Below are 17,683 nucleotides of genomic sequence, written 5' to 3' on the forward strand. Positions count from 1 at the left end.
ACGTACAGGGGGGACATGCTTGGCTCTGTCCATTGCAGACTCCTCCAGCAAAAAGTCTGTCCTCAGGCGTGCATGTCCCCAGCACCGGGACAGTGGGGCCCTGATTTCATTTGTAACCTTGGGGCACTGTGATGGTAAAGCCATTACAGCAGCTTTCCGTGTCTGAAGACAATGCTGACATGGCCCGGGCTACCTCCCGTGGTACCCCCAGCCCTACGGGGACTGACACCTTGGGAGAGCCTCGGGTGGGAGTCCCAGATGGGTTCAGGTCAGGCTGGCTTTTCTTTCAGACCCAAGGGTGAGTCCCACTGCTCAGCAGTGCATGGGCGTCCCCTTGGAGTGGCTGTGTCACAGAAAGGTGGCAGGATGGGGGGACAGCTGGCAGCTCCCACAGCTCAGATTGCAGGCTCCTTTCTGATGGCAGGGCAGGGCAGTGGGCTTCCCGGTGGGCTCAGGGCGATGCAGGCAGGAGTCAGGTTGTTGGTAGTGCTCCACTCTTCACATTGAAGCACTTTGGTGTCTCACCCCAGAGGTGACAGAAATAGACGCTGGTTCTCTGACACTGTTTCTTGTGGGGCCTTGGTGGCTTTAGGAGCTGCTGTCCAAATGATGATGGTAGTGGTCAGGCCCAGTTTTGCTTAACTTGTGAGCCAAAATAAGGGCTGTTGTTGGGCTTGAAATGATGTTGATCTCTCCCTTGCCGGCTGTGGTGACTGTAGGCATGTATCTTTTTCCAGATGGAGGCCAGCATCACCATGACCTTGCATGGATGGGAAGTGGAACAAGCAGGTGACCTGCGAGCCCGTGGACTGTGGCATCCCAGACCAGTACCATGTCTACCCTGCCACCTTCAACTGCAGTGAGGGGACCACCTTTGGCAAGAAATGCTCCTTCACGTGCCGCCCGCCCGCTCTTCTGAAAGGTATCAGAGGGTGTGCAGTGACCTGGGGATAGCTGCATGGCTAACACAGACTGCTCCTAGGAATATATGTTACTGGCGCTGGTTTTTAGAATTATTCATGATATTTTAAGTATGAAGAATTAGAGACTCTATGGGAAAGTTTATTTATATTAGAAGTTAAGTTCCTTTGCATCTGTCTATTACCTTCCTTTGACCTTTCCTTGATCATCGGCCAACCAGGCAGTAATGACAGTGGAATATTGCTTCCATGCAAACAAAACATGGAAAAGTCATGGGGATAAATCAAATTGAACTCTCTCATCTTCTTTCCCATGCCTTTTCTGTTTTCTGTGTCTCCCTTCTATGCCTTCTCCCTGTACTTGGAAAGGCAGAAGATGGAAATGTCCCGTGGCACAGTGGCACAGTCCCCCATCACTGTTTTTTCCTAATCCACCCATAACCTCTCCCCTTTTCCACACTCGTCTTGCTCTAATCTCTGACCTTTCTCTCCTCTTCTTGTTTGGGACACTCTACTTTTTTTTTTTTTTTTTCTTAAAAATAACACATTCTGCTGCCTTTTTTCCTTTTCTCCCCCATGTTCTTCCCTGCTGCTTTTCTGCTAGTATCCCCATCATTTTAGCACCATCAACTCCTCTGCTTGCTGGCATATTACCCTTTTTGATCTGGTCCTCAGGAAACAAAAAAAGATATCATTGCTAATTTGAAGGAACATTAGAGCCAAATTAACTTGTCATCTTGCAAGTGGACAACTGCTGTTGTCAACTCAAGTACAAATGCTGGTATAAGCTTTTTCTGTACACACGGTATCACCTTTTCTGCTAGGATTCAGTGCAGACCCCAGAAAAGGCTTGGGAAGTATTCTTCATTTTAGTGAAAGGATATGTTGATTTCTTTTATAACCAAATTTATAACTCCAATTTAGGAGGATAACTGCAAGCAGCAAACACACAGTGGAAGTTAAGACTTTAAGTTAAGACTCAAAAGGAAGGTTTTATCAAGAACTCCCTATTTTTCTTCATATACTCAGAGGGTCATCTTCAACACGAGATGTTTTTTTCATTGAAAGTGCCTGGAATTTTTTTGAGGGGGGCGATGAAAATAGCGGTGCTCATTATTAGGACCAACAAGAGCTTCAGCTGATGACTCCGGCAGGGGCAGCTGGAGGGATGATAACCATCCCCCGCGGCGGGGGGGGCAGCTGTGGTGCAGTATCACTTCACTTTTGCCCAGAAACTCTGTGAGCTGTGAGGTAAAGGCACCATTTGGTGTACAGCCACTGGTGATGACTAATAGATGTTGCCACTAAGCTTCTGGAGAGCAGCGTTCGAATGACTCATGCCTAATTCAATCACTGACGTCATGACAGCCACTGTTGGTCATGTCACAGCTTATCACTTTGCAGTGGCAAGTATGATATCACCGCGGCTGGTGTGCAGGGCTGTGGGTGAGTCAGAGCAGAGGAACAGGCTGGGGCACTGGAGCAGAGCTCCCCTCCACTGCAATCCCACTGCAATCCCACTGCAATCCCTCTTGCAACCATCTGCAGCCGGCGAGGGGAGAGAAAGCCGAAAGCCGGGGCTGATTTACTGCAGCTTCTCTTATCTGTGCGGGTAGGGCAGGAGGGCTTTTCCACATACCTTCCTGAGCCCTCCAGAGCCTTTTGTTTTCTTCTTCTTTGAATTCCAGCCTCATGTCCCAGCTCTCTCTCCTTCCCCCTCAGAGAGATGCCATTGCTTTGGGGTTAGGAGTTTGTCAGTATTATTTCGGATAACGCCGAAGTTGGCTTAGCGTTGAAAATATGCCTTGTGGGTTGAGAAGAGTTCCTGCAGCAATGCTCGGGGATTTCAATCGAGTATTAGGGATTTTTGAAGGGTTAGTGGCTCATAGCTGTGCTTTGTTTCTTAGGAAAAGCTTATGCCTTTTCAACATACAGTATAAAATAACAAAGAATGTAAAATACACTGAGACTAGGCTACTTTTAGCTTAACCTTCTGAAGTCAAGTAGGTCATAGCAGAGGCAAATAGATCTATTGTACCTTTTACCTTTGAGGTGCTGGCCAAGAAAGCTTCCTAAGGAAAATGAGTCTCTAATGAGTGTTATGAATCGTATTTATCACAGTAGTCCCCAAGGACTGAGAGTCCCCAGCTGAGAATGGCTCCTCATTGTGTTGGAGTAGTGAGTCTAAAACTAACAGATGCTGCTCCGAAAGGCTCAAAATTGAAATAAAAAGGACAAATTCAGGGAAGAGATATAACACAGAAGCAGAATGAAGAATGTAATGGCAACAAACCCTCTGTTAATGCCATGACTTTGGAGAGGAGAGGGTGATGTATGAAGCAAGCTTCCTTTCAGAGAAGAACAAAATAAGGAAGAGAAATACAAAAGATTGCAAAGCCAGTGTGGTTTCCCCTATGCTACAGCATTTCCTGAAATAAGCACTGTCTGCCTGTCACCTGAAAACAGAGTTCTTAATGATTTAATGGCATCATCTAGAAAGAGAAAAATGCATAGGACACACACAGCTGAATTTGTCAAACCAACCGAGGTGGGCTTTTGATATATTATGCGTGTAACTATATTTTGAAAAAAAAAAATAAAAAATAGTGCTGCTGAATGTTGTTGGACTTTGCTCACTGTTCTTCTCAGGAAACAACAGCAACTTGACCTGCATGGAGATGGGCTGTGGTCCTTTCCGGAGGCCCTGTGTGAGCTGATGTGTCGAGCACCCTCCATCGTCCCTAATGCAGATCTCCAGACTACTCGTTGCCGAGAAGATAAGCACAAAGTGGGCTCGTTTTGCAAGTACAAGTGCAAACCAGGTTACCATGTCCTGGATCCTCCAGAAAAGCAAGAAAGTACGTGAAAGAGTAAAGCCATGTAGTCAGCATGATTCAGAGAGCCACGAGTTAAATGATTCTGGGAGAGGGATGGGCTGTTTAGAATATCAGGAATATCACTGAACAATTTCTTCACACAGATAGTTGTGCAGTTTCAAGGGGATTTAGGCACCTAGTTCACTTACGCTTCTTTGCAAATCCTAACCAGTGCTCAGAAAACAGACCTTACCTTAGAAATACCCCTTTGATATGCAGCCTGGGGAGTCCCCTTTGAAACTCTGTGGGAAAGGGTTAGTGCTATCATATACTCCTGACTCTGCACAAACCACTTCAGACCAACCCACAGCGCAAAAATCTGGGAAGCAGAGTTTTTGAGAGATGTGTCCAAGGCCAAAAGAGGAGTTTAGGCTGGGCAACTCAATGTTGGCTTTGCAAATAATCATTATTTTTGCTCAGAGACTTCATGACGCAGATTCACAACTTGATCCCTAACTGCTAAAAGCTCAAGCACACCCATCCCCTTCAACCTGCTAGCAGAGCTCAGAGGCTTTAAAGGCTCTTAGCTGACTCAGCCACTCAATAAATGGTCTTTTTTTTTTCTGCACAAAAAGGCGAGCCTTTAAGATCCAGTGCACGCAAGACGGCACGTGGCTGCCAGGCGCTTGCGTGCCTGTTACCTGCGACCCTCCGCCTTCCAAGTTTCACGGGCTCTACCAGTGCTCAAACGGCTTCCAGTTCAACAGTGAGTGCCGGATCAAGTGTGAAGATGATGACAATCAGTCGGTGAGTCTCTCTTATCTAAATTATCTCAGCCCACACAATCATGCGTTTAGCATATGTTCCCTAAGGACCCTGATTTTAGAGGGGCCAAGTACCTTTGAGCTCTTCTGAGACCAGAGGCACAGAAATGGAGACGGGAAATACATAATTAGAGGGGGAGTGCTGCAAAGAGCCTGGAAATATTATTTTTATGATAGTAGTAATGCTGTTAACTATTACCTGTGGCCGTGACTGACTTACTGTTTCTGGACAGTAAGTGGCTGAAAAAATTGCCTCATTGGCTCTATGATGTACCTAGAAAATACCAAGTAATGAATGAAAGTAAATAGGATATGAGTTACCCTCACCCTGGTTGTTCATTCTGGTTTACCTTGCTTTCCTCTCCAATTCTTTTTCTCATTATCATTATGTCTATGTGTGCCATATGATAATTGAACTTTATAGGGATTGCCACTATTCAGGTGAACTGTCTCTAAACTGTCATGTTTCTCTGGCAGTGAAGTTGTCATTTGGCATCAGGGGTCAGATCCTCATCTGGCATAAATCAGCATGTTGCCTTTGACTTCCTAGGAGCTTTGTTCACTGACACGAGAAGGTCTGGCCTTTAATATCACGTTTGAAATGCTTAGTGTTCCTCGCCAGAGGTAATTATAGTTTGTGAGATCAGTGACTTCTCCCAGAAGTGCTGCTGCTGCTTAGTACACTTGGGAAGAGAAAGTGGGAGTTGTAGAAGCTGCTGCTACCACACGCACTGCAGAGAGCAGGGAGTGCCATGTCAAAGGCCTTTAACTTAATTCCACATTCTGAGGACACATTAAAAAGAGACCAACCCTGCCCTAGGACCAGTGATCGGAAAGGCACCTCTGATACCTGCTCCAGATGTTAAAAGCCCGTTGCTGCTCCTATTCCCTGCCAGGCTGGCCTGCCTCTTCACGGGGAAAACAGGCAGAGCCCTGGGGTTTTGCATCAAGGCACCTGGAAAAGTTTGACTTGTATAGCTTACATGAGGTTTTGAGCCTTGTGAAATGAGAGGTTGCGCATGTGGGTGCAGTTGGAGTGGGAGCTCTGGGATATGCCGTCAGTGGCTTTGTGCATCTACCACCAGCTCAGAATGGTCAGTGTGGCTGAAGACATGTCCTACTGCTGCCAGCGCAGGGAAACCAGGGCCACTGGGGTTATGAAAATGGTGTAACGGGCTTGTGTTTTGCTTTTAAATGAGCTGGATGTGAAGAGGAGCAAGCAGTGGAGTCAGGGTTACAGCAATAATGAAGTGAGCTCTGGAAAATGAGAGATACGGCTATGTCTCTGTTCACTGTAAGGAAAAGTGTAGTGACTGTTCAGCTGCGAAAGCACCTTGAGCAAAGGACATCTTGAGAAAGGGATTTGCAGAGAAAGGTATTTCCAGATATCCCAGAAAATAGACTACAGAAAAAGAGGGAGGACTCCTGGCACAAGCCAGAACCACTTGAGAGGTGTTAATTATTTAAGGATTAAACCCCACTAAGTCTCTCTCAGCTATATAAGGTGATAATGCACGTTGCATCCAAGCAAGAAACCCAGCAGGGATTTTCACAAGAGATTTTGCAGGTCAGGGAATGATGGACAGTATGTTACTATAGCAATGGATATCCTGGGATCTCTGAGTATGTTGCAGAAACTATACAATAGGACCCTCAAGCACAGCCAGCTCCAGGAACATAAATCAGGTTTCATGGCTCACCTTTAAAAAACATGCTTGAACCCTGGCATGCAAATTGCACTGGAAGTGCACCACGCTTGCTAAAACAGCAAATTGTGTTCAATTATCACTTAGTGATTTCTTCCTGAATTTGTCACCATGCTGAAAGATCATTACTCAGCTGTACATATGGCATCTCTTAATCACCAGGAACATAATGGTCATTTAAGCAGGTACCTCCCCTAGCACACAGAGCAAGGGTCTTCCATTTCTGAATATTGTGCACAAATCATATGAACAGTCAGATCTAAATTAATCAGTCTCTGCCAAACTGGCCCTTAGGTGAGAGTCACCAAGCTGGATCACACCCTGAGTCCATCTGGTCCATTATCTTTTCATATGATTTTCTTATTACTTCTGGCAATGGCCAGATGTCTAGAGAAGGGGAAGCAGGTCCCATGCAGTAGTCTGCCAATAAGACCACTTTGCATCTCACTAAATGTTGTGTTCATCAGCAACGCTGAGCAGAAAAGGCATTAGGACGTTAAGGACAAGACTGACACCAAAGGCTGCTGAGTCTTCCATGCCGGTACCAGGGGCCTGCGCAGATCCATGTGGGTTGTGGGGAAGAGCTCCTAAGAAAAGTTCAGCAGCCCTGCTGGGATTCCAGCATGGACAGCACACTAAAGGGCCCCCGAAGATACCCACCACAATCTCCAAGAGCAGGGTGGGCTGATTGCAGGAAACATGCTTGGCACATCAAACGGGCGAGGAGAAGCAGAGATCCTTCATGGTTCTCCCACCCAGCAAGGACCCCACGGGAGGTTTGGAGCCCAGCCACACCAGACGTCCTCCTGTTGAATGTCCCACATTACCCCATGGCAGTTAGGCTCACAGATCCTGCAGAACAGCTTGCGCAGAAATCCCCAATGCCACAAGGGTAGATCTGACAAAAGATTGCCTGTGCACTCCTTTGTTGTTTCTAAAGAGCATGATATTTCCCCTTGGACTTCGGTATTCATTCTTCAGTATCATACAGAGAATGTTTTCTATAAGAGAAATGTCATAGTCTATTCCTTGCCCATTCCCACACCAGAGGATTTTTTTTTCTCCTTTCCACCTGCCTCTGCATGGCTGTCTCAGCCCCTTCGCTTGCTGTCATTCAAGGCAGCCAAGCTCTAAAGAGCACGTTCTGCCCTGCTAAGCATCCCTGCTTGTGTCCCGCTTTCCTTCCTCCTTCAGATGGCCATTGGGGATTCTTTCTGTTTTGAGACAAAGATGGTGCAACTAGTTAGAAAATGGGCAGAGGGGAAAGGTTGTCTGCATTCAACGTAATGTCTCAACAACAGCAAAGAAGGCAAATGGGGAGAATGCACCTTTATCACACCTGGAGTGGGTCTATATTAAGGCAGAGACCTGCAAGGGCCTTGTAAAGACATTGCGTTGCACAGAAGGGGCATGTATGTGTGTTTGTATGCAATTTTATTATTATTCTTTGGAAGAAAACTCCTCCTTGACCCCAGGGCTGGCAGTCCCAACCTGGGGCTCTTCCAGCTCCAGCAGAACTTTGCTCCCAGCTCAGCTCTGCCCACTTCTCACTTCTCACCTTGGCCTTGCTGCTGGTTTTGTGACCATTCTCCTTATCTCCTTCTCTCATTCCCAGGGCCGTGGAAGCAACGTGATTCACTGCCGGAAGGATGGCACCTGGAGCGGCTCCTTTCATCTCTGCAGAGAAATGCAGGGCCAGTGCACACTGCCCACACAGCTCAACAGCCACCTGAAGCTGCAGTGTGCCGGCGGCTATGGCATAGGTCTGTGAGCACCAGTCCGGGTGCAGCTCAGAGGGGAGCAGCAAGACGGGAGGTGGGGATGAGGGTGGGAAAGAGAAGGGAGGAAGGAAGGAGCCTGCAGTCCTTGAAGTCACCTTCTCCTGTGGACCTCTTTGCCTGAGTGGGAGGCTGCTGCAGGAGGCTTTTCGGGGAACTGCTTTTAAGAAACATGAACCTTTGAGAGGCCAGGCATCATATAACATGCTCTGATTGCCTGCTCCTTGCAGCGCTTCCAGTTTCATCATGTCCCTTCTTGGCCAGCTGGTTTTAATGGGCAGCCAGCACACCAGACTACACCAGAGACACATCCAGTCCTCAAAACGCAGGGAGAGATTGTACCTGCGTTTGCTCTTACACCTTTGTAAGGTCCCCCTCCTTCAACCACACGCACACACGCACAGCCCAGAGGCTGAAAGTCAGGAAGCCGGCAGGGAAGCACAGCGCCAGGATAATGCAGGTCTCTCTAGAAAGAATATGAGATCAGCTGAGTTTCCCCTTTGGTATGATGGTTGTTTAGGAGCTGTTGTAACGGTATGGTTTTCCCCCTGGTCATTCCGCCAGGGGTGATGACTTCCTGTGCTCAGCCCCGCTTTGTATCACCCAGGCAGAGGGAGGGACAGACTGCACACTGAATTCTACACACTGTGTTGTATTTTCAGCCCCTGTTTTTGAGGTCTCCCTGCTCTAAGGGCTGCAACGGGAGCTGCACTGGCTGCAACCCTCACAGACCCACGAGGCCCCTTCCTGCAGCTCCAGCCCCTGCCAGCCCCCTCCTCCCTCCCCCTGTCCCTTTGAACTTGGAGACATTTCCTCGTTGCACGGCTCCCTCATTATATCGCAGCCATGCAAGGGACCACAAGCCTCCTTGTGTTCCCTCCCTGGGGAGGTGAACACAACCTGGATGAGATCACCACTCTGTAATGATGCCAATTACAGATCATATATCAAAACAAATCCGACCCACTCCTTTCCGTAAGTGTAAATAGCGTGGCAGAGCGCGGGAGAGCGAGTGGCGAGCAGACTGTGGCGACTCAATGTGGCGAGGCATTTTACCCTTGAGACAAGGTTACCTCCTGGGGCCGGCCAGGTTTTTGCAAGGAAAGAAGTACCGATTCCTGGTTTGGAGGGGAGCATCTCAGTACCGGAAACAGGAGGGTCTGCAGCTGCCCACGCAGGGGACGCCTGCCAACCCTTAGTGCTTTCCCAGCCCTGCTGGGGCAGCTGTCAGCAGGTACCAATCCCAGATGCAAGATCTAGTGGGTTTGATCCTGGGATGGGACCACACAGCCATCAAGGAGGTGAACAATTAATGGGCTGGATCCTGCTTGGGAGCGTGGTTGTCACTGGAGAGAGAGGAATAGCTCGGTGAGGGCACAGCGGCCGTTGGCTTTTATCCTCAGCAGATGGAGACATACCACACACTTTGTTAGGCTCACCCAGCACCGCCTTTTGGGATCAGATTGTTGGGGTTTTCTTCTCTTCTTTGTGTTTTTGGAAGACTGATCGATGTCCTTCCAAGAAGGTGCTCCTCCCCTGCCACCCAGTTGCAATGGGGCTGGTGTCAGTGGGCCTAATCCAGTGGGTCCCTGGAGCCACTGCCACGTGTGCTGGGAAAGCAAAACAAACCCCAAGTTCTCCCCATCCTGCTGGCTCAACGTCCCAGGTCTGCTCTGCTCCTGCTGCCTCCTCCATGCGGGAGTACATGAGAAGGCAGAAGCAGGTGGGGAAAATAATAGCATCCAGTTGTGGTCACTATGAATCCCACACACCTTCGGTAATTCCTCAGACACCTAATCTGCCCTTCCAGGCTGAGGTGTGTGTTGAGCCAAAGGTTCAGCTCTCCAAACCAGTGCAGAGATTAATTCCTCCCCCAGCGCTGATTGGAGTGCAGAAATCCTAATGACATGTTTGCAGCAGCTGTGCCATTCAAGACTGATTTTCCAGGGGGGAAATGGTAATGGTCCAACGCACTAGGGCTTACGGTTGTGTCACCACAGGGCTCTGGGATATTGCTGCAGAGTATCGCAGCATGTTTTAATAAAGAAAGGACAGGATTCCCACTGGGCATGACAGTTAATCAGAGAAAAAGCAGGTTTATGTGTGAACAAAGCCATCATTACCTTTCTGCATACTTCTTATTGACTGTGGGACTTAGGTGATAGCTTGTCTGCAATATCATTAGGCTTGGTCACCCTCTGAAAGATTATTATTGAAGTTCTGTAAATGTGACAGATCAAACGGTAGGTTTTTGTCATGTCATAGGTGAGATGAGTTTGACAGCCTCTGCTTAATCAGTCCCATTGCTTGAAAGAGCAGTTGAAATAGGAAAACCTTCGCGTTTTCTTGATGATCTGAAAGCACAAAATCTGACCCCCTTCTTGGAGTTAATAGCCAGAGAAATACCTAGATATGCAGCTCATACAAAAAGACCCTGGAATATCTGCCACCCCCACGATCTCCTGCTGAGATGCAGGGTTGTACTCAGCATTTCATGTGTGTCTAGAAGATATGTGATAGTTATGGTTGACTGCTAATTGCAATTTAGGAAAAATGAGCCCTAATCCTGTCCTTCAGCTGGAAGGATGCTGAAAGGGTCAGAAGCTGCTTGCTTTATCCTTTAGCTTTATCCTCTCCCATGTTTTGTGCAGGCACGGAGTGTACCACCTCATGTCTGGATCACAGTCACGAGCCCATCCTCCTGCGTGTGAACGAGACTGTGCAAGACATCCAGCACTGGATGAACCCTCAAAGAGTGAAGGTCAGTGCCTGCCAGTTTCCCTCACTATATCCTGCTGCATGTTCAAGTGCGGTGAGTGAACAGCGCTGCCTGTGGTTCATGCAGGGAGGGGAATACACGGAGAATTCTGCCTTTTCAAAAAGAATGCCTGATGTTTGTTGTGTCTTTGCGTATTGTTCTGGTAATGCGGTGGCTTCCTCTCCAAGTTGCTTTCTCTCTGTGATTTCCCAGTGAAAGTCGGTTCAAGGTAAAGGTCCCAAATCGGTGCGCTCAGATCCACCCAGCACCTACAGTGGGTGTGATCTGGAAACAGGATTCACTACACAGGAAGGTGTGATGGACAGTGAGAGAAAGGGCACTGGCCAGGTTTTATTTTCTTCCTCCTGTTCAGTACTTTGCATTCTTTGGTGGCAGGGCTGGATTTTTCGGCACTGCTTTGGGATGACAAAAGCAGCTGATACAGAGGGTATTTCATTTCCCAAACCAGCAGAGCTGGCTGAGTCCTCCCCCCGCCCCTTCGCCCGCATGCAAGAGATGCCTGCTCAGCACAGCCCCTTCCAGAGGTCACCACTTCTTCCTCCTGCTGCTGCAAACACGCAGGCAGCATTAACTGCTCCTGGTGCTCTGTCCTGTGTGTCCTCCAACACCTGCCGGCATCTGTCTGCCCCGATGGGCACATGCACACCCATGCACAGCGCCCGGCACACATGCTCAGCCCTGCACATGCAGGCCACTTGCAGCAAAGAGCTGCTTGGTTTCATGCCTACACTTGGATACCAGCGGGACACGCTCATCTACCCCATTCTGAAAACCCTCGCGTCATCTACACAAATGTGCCCTCTTGCCTAGAAATGCGTGTAACCAGGTGCTTGTGCCTACGCAGTATTTCTGCAGGTGCAGATGTTTATCTGGACATGCTTAAGTGCATGTCGGAAGACGCTGGCACATCACGTGTCACCAGGGTGCAGGTTGCTGGTGGTGCTTGAGCAAACACTGTCAGCTTTTACATACTTGGCCCTGGCTTTGCAGCAGTCTGTTTTACACACTTGAACTCCATTTAGAAGGAGAACAAGCAGCCAGCATGTCCTGAGCAGCTTTGACAGTCTATTTGCTTCTCTACATGCCTAAATATGTACTCAAGGTTTGGGATTTTTGAAATCTAGCCTTGGCTGTGGATAGAGAGCCACTCCAAAAATCTCCACCACTTTGTACTTCCCTACTTCACACAGAGCAATAGAATAAATCCTGGAAAGGGGTGGGGAACCTAAATCCAGAGATTACAACAAGCTTGCAGTGTCCTTCCCAGCTTCCCATGTACTCCAGACACCGAGATTATATTACTGCTAAGCCTAGGCTTTGCCAAGTTTCTGGCATGGAACATAAAGAAAACCCCTATCTCTGTATTAGGGGCAATTTCTCACTGGCCCTTTCCCGAGTGCTAGACTTTAAAGTGGTTTTGTAATTCATGGTGAAATAAAGTGACAGCTTCCCTCCCGTTCTCTGCTGTGCTCCTTCGTTTATTGATGCGGGTACGCAGAGGGAGCTGTAACGAGTTTTATACCTGCAGGTCTCTGGAGGGCTCATTAGGCAGCAGGGAAAACATATAGTAGTAAAGGGATGAGGGGAGCGAAGGGTGGAGGAGAAATCATGTTTCCAAAAGTACTGTGGTAAATCGGACCTTTTTTGCCCTCATGGTGAGGATCTTGCAAGAGTTTTAGGCTGTGAGCAGATACAAGTTCAACCCCACAAACACTTTCTAATTAGAGGGTGAGATTTGGGCTTGAAAACTTGTGTTGGGCGATGGAGGGGAGCCTTTAGGAGATGAGTGGTGTGATGCTGAAACACGCTGGAGATTTTTTTGGTAGTTACAAAACATCCATTTTATTCAACTCTCCAGATAAAAGGACGTCACCCATGGGGAGTGGTGCCTCGTGGGGTGCCACTGGGGGAAATGCTGCTGCTGGTGGGACTGGGGAGACCCTGGAGAGATGGGGCTGGGATGCCTAAAGGGAAGGTCCCCATGGCAATGTGCTCTGTATCATTAATAATACCTGTCTCTGTTTATGGTCAGTGGCAGCTTGCTGTTGTGCCATACAAGGAACAGGAGCAGCTGGTTGCATTTACGCAGCAAGTCTTTGTGGATCTCAGAAGGACTTGAATGATGCAAAGGAAACAGTTACTTAATTTCAGGCACAAGTAATGTACAAATGAGTGTAGTACGAGCAAATAAAGGCGGGACTGACCTGTGGAGCTTACCTTTGAGAGGACAGGCACAGATAAGACACAGGGAGAGCTGACAAGGAAAAAAAAAAAATATATATATATATGTGTGTAGCTGTTCAAGCAATAGCTGTTATGGAAGCAAAGTGGCAAGAAGGAACCATCCCTTCTCTGGGGGTTGTTTAGAGTAGAGCTGTACAAATCACTTGATTTTTCGGTTCACTCAAAGTTCTGTCAAATTAAAAAAAAAATGTTTTCCCCTAATCAAAGCAACTCTTTTGTTGTTGTGATTTTTGGTGAACCAAAAAAATTGGAGAAAAAAACATGCTGGTTTGATCATAACGTAACATTTCATTTCCAAGGATTTTTTTTAAACTTTTTGTTTAATGCAAATGAAGAACTAGAAATTAAATGTCCTCTCAAAGGAACAACAACAGATATTTAATTTCAAGCAATGTGTAAATATTACTGTGTTTTTCAGAATTGGTTTAGGCTGAGTTGTTTTGTTGGGTCTGAAACAGTTTGCCGAAATCAGTGTAAGTTGGCAGTGTCTTCCAAATTGGTATTTTCAGCGGGGGCGGGGGGAAGGGAAACCAAACTGAAATCTTCTGTGCATCTGCTGTTCTGCAGTGGGCCGTGTTCGGAGCAACCATTGCTGCTCCTCTGATTTCCCACTTACTGTGCGTGCACAACGGGCAGCGAGCTGTTGAAGACACCTATAGATAGAGCTGCCAAGTTCGACTATGCAGGCAGTGGAGAGAAAAAAGTGAAACATCCCAGAAAGACAGCTTGACAGCTCTTTCTCATTGACTGCAGAGAAACAGGACAGACACCTAATTTCTTAGGTTGTCTGAATTTTGGGTTCTTGCCTTTGTGCTGAGCAGGAACAGGCCAAACACTGTGCAAGTGTGTGCATGCCTGGGGTAGCCTTCGAAGGGTTGGTGTGCCCGACTCTGCCTACCAGCGGGGCTGAGTGTGGCTATGCCCCCCCCGCATGCCTGGGACACTGCCCGACTGCTGGCGATGTGCTTTGCCATATGCACCGCAAGCCCTGGGATTTTGGATGTCCAGAAGTCATTAATGGGGATTCTCCTTAAATACTCCTGGCTTCATTTTAGCTTTGCAGCTTCTCTCTTTCCTTCCCCTCTCCCCTTTCTGGGAGTGTTGGGCTCATTTTTCAGACAGGGAAACTGAGTCGCAGAGCGGTGAGATGACTTCTTGTGGTGCAGTAGCTCAGCACCCTGGCAGGCAGGAGTTCCCACCCCATCTGTAGCTACACGAGGAAACAGCCACCAAGCCCAGTGTCTTTCCTCTCTCGGCAGCAGTGGCCAATCCCCTCACCACCACCACATTAAGCCCATGGTTAATTGTTTTGTTCTTTTAGTGCCTGAGGAGTGAGTTAGCTGAGACCAGTAGATGCCAGTCCCTGGGCTTTAGCCCTGGGGGACACTTGACCCGTCGAAGGTGGAGGAGAGCTCTCCACTGGCCTCTCTTGGGGAAACTTAATCCCCTCTGCAGCCTGCAAATGGTTGACATCATTGTGTTAGTTCCACCATGGGAGGGAAGTGCTGTGACCGGAGGCACTAGGTCTTCCCTCACAAGGAGAAAATGACAGCTGGATTTGCTTTCTTGGCTCTTTGTTACCTACTGTGGGAGCGCATCCCAGCTTCCTCTCCGTTCGCAGCAGATGGAGTCACAGCCACCAAACCGCAGATGTGGCTGGATGGCGTTTCTGGGATGGGGACAGGACCAAAGTCAATACACCCAGCTGCACAGCGTGGCCCACACGGGAGGGCAGCTGTGCTGCAGAAGCCAATGCACAAGGGGAGGTGGGACCATGAGGGCAGCATATGTCACCACAGCGGCTTGGAGCACGTGGCAGCACGGGGCAGGGATGGGGCTTGCAGAGGCAGCAGCCGGATGGGCTTTATCTGCCATGCACCGCCTGGCACGTGTTGCATGTAGTCCTTCCATCCACCTCCTACTGCATCCCTTGTTGGCCTTGTGAGTCCACATTCCTTTCTGTGGGCACTGATGCCATCAGACCCTGGTCATGCCTGCAGTAGTGCTGCCTATACCCTTCCTTGCTTGCTTTTTACACATTTGTTTATCTCAGTTGCCCCATGCAGCACCCCATGGCACCTATGTGCGTGTTTGCAGGGATGATGCCCAGCAAACCAAATCATCTCTGATTTCTCAGTCTTCCAGTTCAGTGCCTCCCTCTACCCACATCCCCCCTCCCATCCCATTGCACCACATATACCACAGCAGCAGCCTGAGGGTACAAGCAGGCTGGGTTGTGGGAATCTGGGGCTTGAAAAACCAGCAAGAGGAGCCAGGACCATGGCTGGGGGCCCTTCCCTGAGCACACCCCGCTTCCAGCTCCATGAATGTTAGCAAGATTGAATCCAGCTGGAGCACCTCTAATGGTTTCCACTAGCAAAATATCACCCAAGGAGAGGGCAAAGTAACTGGGACTAAGCTGTGGGCAGGTACCACTCCAGAGCAATGGGAATGTCCCACTGACCCAGTGATTAATCTAGCACAAGGTCAGCGGGCTTTCCTACACTATGGAAAGCGACTCAGGGCTGCACTCCCTTTCCCTGGAGGATGTCCAGCCCTGGGGATTGAGGATGACCCTAAGTGAGAGCTCCAACCAGAGTGTTGTCCAAGCAGAGCCTTCACCTTCCATCCATTCCTCTAAGGGAGGGTGCTGGAGTTTTAATACTGGGAGGTCAGGAAAGTAGTCGGCACATCTTCTGCAAGGGATTGCTTTCACTTGGAAACCTCCTTTCTTAGGAGCCTGTTATGGGGCTCTTTGGCTCCTTTTGTAAGCTCCACATGCCATGCTCACACACATTCACTCATATCGAGAGGTTTTGTAAATATTGGTGCTTCTTACCAGGGGAATGTGAGACGCTCTTTGTAAGTGCACTTCTACTCATTGTCTGGCTGGCCTTGGATACAGGAGGCAAATGCCTGGGGTTTTCTGCTTTGCTTTAATCCTTGGGTTCAAATGCTCTTGAACTGCTTCCTTTACTCTCCCCCTCCCAGTCTGTTGACTGGCCTTGTTTATTTTGAAACCTAGAAAAGTTTCCTTTCTTCTTCCTCTGAAGTGCAATAAACAGAAGGGGGTGGGGGGAATTATCTCACCATTTGTGGCAGGCAACAGCCTGGAAATCTCCAGCTGCCTGTCAAGAGCACACTGGGGGAATGTCTGACACTGCAGGGCCCCGGCACCTTGCAGCCTCCCTCCCGGGGATAAACAACGTCCTCCCCCCTCACCCAGCCGCTCCCCCCGCTCACACAGACGGGCCCTGTTGCGAGGCAGGTGGGGCAAGCCGGGCTTGACTAATAGCGGAAAATCCGAGAGCATCGGAAAGATAAACAGCCCAAGTCAGATAGTATAAAAGTCCTTTTTCTAGCACACGCCAGGTAAGCCTCAAATGACAGAAACTGTAAAAACAGGCTGAGGTTCCCCTGCAGATGGATTAAATTAGCCCTCAAATAAACAGGGGAAGGGATGGCTTGTGCGTCAGGTCTTCCCAAATGTTAATCCCTTCCTTCCCCAGGCCTCCATCCAACCCTGACCCCTGTCTTTGGGTGAGTGCCTATGTGTTCATTTCGCCCAGCTGGACATTGTAGTGCTCCATCCATGGGCGATAACCCAAAATGAATATTGTGCCTGATGTCCTGGTGAAGGATGGGAGTCCGAGCTCCTAGACCTCCATGGTATTGAACCACCATCTCCACTGACCGGCCAAACTTTTCATCCACTCCTAAAATCTAAGCTTCCACATGTACAGGTAAACAGTGGCTGCCCTGCGTGTGTCATCGTTGAGTAGGCTGGTCATCATTTTTGCCCAAAACTAAGGCAAAATCTAGAAAATCTATAAACAGAGTTGGTACAGATATTATTGAAAAGCTCATAAAATGCAGCAGATGATGCTGGGTTATAGCGAAGGTATGTAGTGGGAGGTGCTTTTATTTAAGATGGTGCCAAAAATGTATCTGAAAGTCCACCTTTAGCTGTTTGCATCTTCTAGAAGTACAGGTACAACGAGTAGTGAAAGAGAGCAATGCTTTGCAGCACCAAAGAAATCCCTAAATGGATTCCTAAAATGTCTCCCCCCTACCCAAAAGCAAGAGAGTGGACCTGTGCCTTTGCCTTTCCCTGCCACGTTCCCCCACCATGAGTGAAATATTGGACATGACATTTTAGGAGAACCTTAAATATTATTTTAATCTCAAATGTTCTGTTATTGCAAGTGTCAAGTCCAACACTTCTTGTAAATACCTGGAGGACAGCCAGGTCCTGAGAACACAAGAGGTGTTAGGAACTGAACTTCATTGGTTAAGTACAGGAGAGCCATAGGAGCCAGCATGCTGACTTTCTGTACACTGATTTCTTTGTCTTAACCTGTTGGTTTTTGGTTGGTGTTTTTTTTTTTTTTTTTCTTTCCTCCAGAGCGTTGTCTGCACGGCGGGACTCAAGTGGTACCCTCACCCTTCCCTGATTCATTGTGTCAAAGGCTGTGAGGTGAGCGCTCGCATTAGCTCCGGTGGTCCGTGCTTGCTCTCCTAAATGTTATGGTAACAGTCACTGCAGTCATGTAGGCTGTAAATGCTGTTTTCCAAGTGGGGCAAACAGACTTTTGCCCTCACGATCCTGTCTACCA

The 17,683-nt window shown here is 48.4% G+C and overlaps 1 protein-coding gene across 1 annotated transcript in view; it reads left to right on the forward strand.

Moving 5' to 3' along the window:
• PAPPA (pappalysin 1) overlaps positions 1-17,683 on the forward strand; it is a 184,496-nt gene that overhangs the window by 144,864 nt on the left and 21,949 nt on the right. The window contains 8 exon segments of the mRNA XM_055720189.1: positions 749-922; positions 3,570-3,593; positions 3,596-3,748; positions 3,751-3,778; positions 4,372-4,543; positions 7,882-8,029; positions 10,696-10,805; positions 17,473-17,544. Of these exon segments, the coding sequence (XP_055576164.1) occupies positions 749-922; positions 3,570-3,593; positions 3,596-3,748; positions 3,751-3,778; positions 4,372-4,543; positions 7,882-8,029; positions 10,696-10,805; positions 17,473-17,544 (881 nt within the window).

This window comes from Falco cherrug, chromosome 9, assembly GCF_023634085.1.
Source record: "Falco cherrug isolate bFalChe1 chromosome 9, bFalChe1.pri, whole genome shotgun sequence".
In the NCBI taxonomy this organism is placed as follows: domain Eukaryota; kingdom Metazoa; phylum Chordata; class Aves; order Falconiformes; family Falconidae; genus Falco; species Falco cherrug.